At 34.0% G+C, this 3409-nt stretch overlaps 1 protein-coding gene across 6 annotated transcripts in view; it reads left to right on the forward strand.

The window, feature by feature from the left end:
• The window catches only part of LOC108971988 (CUGBP Elav-like family member 4), a 755092-nt gene that overhangs the window by 48110 nt on the left and 703573 nt on the right, over positions 1 to 3409 (forward strand). For all 6 annotated transcript variants that reach the window (XR_001993597.1, XM_018938374.1, XM_018938377.1 and 3 more), the window contains exon 2: positions 2802 to 3131. Coding sequence is in view for 5 of the 6 variants with exons in the window: in XM_018938374.1 (XP_018793919.1) it covers positions 3101 to 3131 (31 nt within the window). In the remaining variant the exon portion in view is untranslated. The remainder of the gene's footprint in view (positions 1 to 2801; positions 3132 to 3409) is intronic.

Genomic DNA, 3409 nt, shown 5'->3' on the forward strand with positions numbered 1-3409 from the left:
CTGCAACACGCTTTCCACATAAATCAGTTCGTYTGGACATCAACGGATTATTTTGTAATAAATTTGCATTTACAAAATCCCAAATCACTATTCATCTAAAACACCTATTCACCAACTAACTAACTAACTAACTTTGGTGGCTTTCTACATACTTATATGGAGACTAGTAAAATATTCATTTGCCTGTATATGCGGCAATATTACCGCTGAATGTATATATGTGTTTGTGTGTGGGTTTARAGTTGACTTTTTAGACACTATAATTCATGTCGCGCTTTGTGCAGCTAAAACGCTCGCCATGCCGCACGAGTTGAAAGGCGGATTTAAAGGAAATATATTTTTATACTGAAATATATGTATTTATATATATGTATATGGACATGTATATGTAATTCACTATGTGTCTGTGTGTAAAAAGAATTGCCAGAATAGAATGGTGTTGAAAAAATGAAATGAAAGTCAATGACAGCGATTTGCCGGTTTGACCACAATCAGCACGATCTGTGGCTGGCACACCCACTTCTACGTGCAAATGCACGTGTACACACATACTGTAGTCAATACATATGTATATCTATATATCTAAGTATATATATAAACAATCGTGTATAACTCTATGCCAAATGCACTGGCAAAGTCACTGTCGCTTTGGTGACTTTGCATTTTATTTTATCGCCCTCTTTTTAATTGCTGTGAAATCGTTCATGTCAGTCGCTGTAGACAATTAAATAGAGAATAGGATTTTTCTGGATTAGTCACGCTCAGGTAGTGGTGAGAATTATACATTTTTTATATCGAAAATCTAAATGTATTKATATTTGCAGCATTTGCTGATGTAAACAACGGTATAGCTGTCCGACTTTTTTAATTTTGTTATGTGAAAGCGTTTTAAAATTTATAACTTCGCTAATAAAGTTTTACAAATTCTAGTAACCTAAAAAAACTTTCCAAAAATTTTGATAAAGCCACACAGCTGGTTTAAGCTGAGATTTACTGAAGTTTGCGGGAGCTTCAGATAAAAAAAAAAATAAAAAAAGTAATATAAATTGCTGAACTTAAGTACCCATAGAGTATTTAAAAGTAGTGTTAAAGTATATTTCAGCAATGGAAGAAAATAAGAAGAAACAAATGGTTAAATAAAAAAATTTAAAAACTGGGTTATGTGAATTTTTCACAAAAATTTTAAGTTTATGTGCGAAAACTTTACTCCCCTTTACTCTCTTGTCCTCATATCAACCATACAATATTTTCCCCTTAATATTTCGTAGCTTTTTTGCTTTCCAATGGGTTTCATTCCTTCAGATCCTAATATTGAGCATTTCAGAAGTTTTATGAGAGGTCTAATGTCAGTGCTGGCTGTCTGATTTGCCGAATGTAAGACAACCGAGATATTTTATTTCCACTCTTGCAAAGTTTGAATAATGGATGCGAAAGTGCTTGAATGTTTCCACCTCAACTTCCTCCATACAACTGTCAAAATTTGCGGCCATCAAGATTTTAGCCTTACGGAATGAATGGCAAGTTGAAGAAGAACTCCTGGGTTCTAGGCCAAATGGACTTTGTAGTCACACGCGACGCTTTCATCCTGTATGTAGCCTCTTCGAGCGCCTTCCATCATGCAAGTGTATCATAGGGCATTATTACTTTGGCTATGGCTTAAAATATCCAAAACGCTAACTTTAGTGAAAAGTCTTTTTACAGCAATAAGGTAACAGATGAATGGCTTATTATATTAAGCAGAGTGATATTTGGACCCCATGGAAGCCAACTATAAGAGTTAAGCCCTATCTATTTGACATAAGATAGATAATAAGTGATGTTCGCATCGCGAACTAAGATCTGTTGTACTCTATTTGACCTTACCCAAGTGGGAGTTTAATAAAAAAACTATTTAATGATAGAGTTTTATAGCCAATATCGAGTACTCTTACCATGAGTGATGAAATTTATGTGTGTTTTTCGTCATTGCCATACAAATATTATCAATAATCTCAACTCCAAGATAGTCTCAAACTATGACTAAAATATAAGCTTTTCTTGCCTCAATTGCTGCAATAACTTTAGTCAAAATATGAAATTTGAAGCTTTGAAGTCYATTTGTAGAATAGGTCAGAACATCTGCAAAAATCTTACTTTCTGGTCACGTTAAGTTTTAAGAAGGTTCAGACATTCTTTGTGAAAAATCGCAGCCCTTGCAATATTAACTTATGCAAATCCGTCTGCGTCTAAAACCTGTCAACAAAAAAATCACAAAAATATGCAAATATTAAAATATACGTGGAACTTAAACTACATTGCAATAAAAAAAACAACAGCAAAAAAATAAAATAAATAAAAACCACAACAACAACACATACCAAACTCCACCTTGACTTATGTCAGCGCCTAAGCAGATACAATTTTTCTTTTGTTCACCAGTGCAACTACTGCAGGCTTTCTCTTAACGGTAATGCAGTTGCGCACGCAAACAACAAAAAAGCAGCGACGCATATCTTTTCAGCGCCGGAAAGTAAAAATTTGTCCAAGAGCCAGCTAAAAATGTTGTGCTTTAAACGCTTCAGATTTTTTAAGCGYTCTTGCCTTATTTGTAGTTTGTATAAGTTTCGGTACGTTTTATAGCCTTAAGCGCCAAACTTTCGTAAGCAAATTTTATGCAATTTTTTCTTAGCGCAAACTTTTGTCGCAAAATTTTCAACTCTCTGCCCTAAATTTGTTTGTTGTTTTCAGCTTTTACTTAAATATTACTAAAGTGGTGTTTCTTTCACTAACTCAGACGTTCTCTCTCTTTCTTCTCTTTGCAGGTGCAGTACTACAAAGATGTCATCATAATTTTCGTGTGTCGGCAAAATAATTGGGGGCATAAAGTGACCGTCGAGCGGTGACAGCTGCGCGATAGCAAAAAATAAAATCGCTGATAGTTTTTGCATTAAGCTTTAACTGTGAAAAAAAAAAGTTTTCGCGTCTTCAGTTAACGGTAAAATAGCGGTATATACGGCAAATACGGTTTCGGTTTCGCGTTTAATTTCGCGGTGTTTCGCATCGGTTACGGTTGAATTAAAATTTTTCGGTATTTAAACGGTAAAAATAAACAGACGACCAAATGTTGGCCTTTCATAACGAGCACATTGCAAGTGAGTACTAAGAACTATATATAAATATATGTATTTTTGGAATTTCTTAATTGCTTTTGTTACAAAATTATATGTTTGCGTGCACAAGTTCAGTAATTCTTTAGAATTATAGGCGAWTTCTTTTCACCAAATTGTAAATAATATTTTGCTAACGAAGAATGTGAAGGTGGCATATTACTCATACGCAGTGTGGCGCAAACCTACTTAATAAGCTACAGTTATTTAGGAGAAATTTTTATTTTTTTTTTTCAGAAATGCTTGACAGTGTTTTTTTTTTT

This window comes from Bactrocera latifrons, unplaced genomic scaffold (assembly GCF_001853355.1).
Source record: "Bactrocera latifrons isolate USDA-ARS-PBARC rearing strain unplaced genomic scaffold, ASM185335v1 scaffold_37, whole genome shotgun sequence".
Classification (NCBI taxonomy): Eukaryota; Metazoa; Arthropoda; class Insecta; order Diptera; family Tephritidae; genus Bactrocera; species Bactrocera latifrons.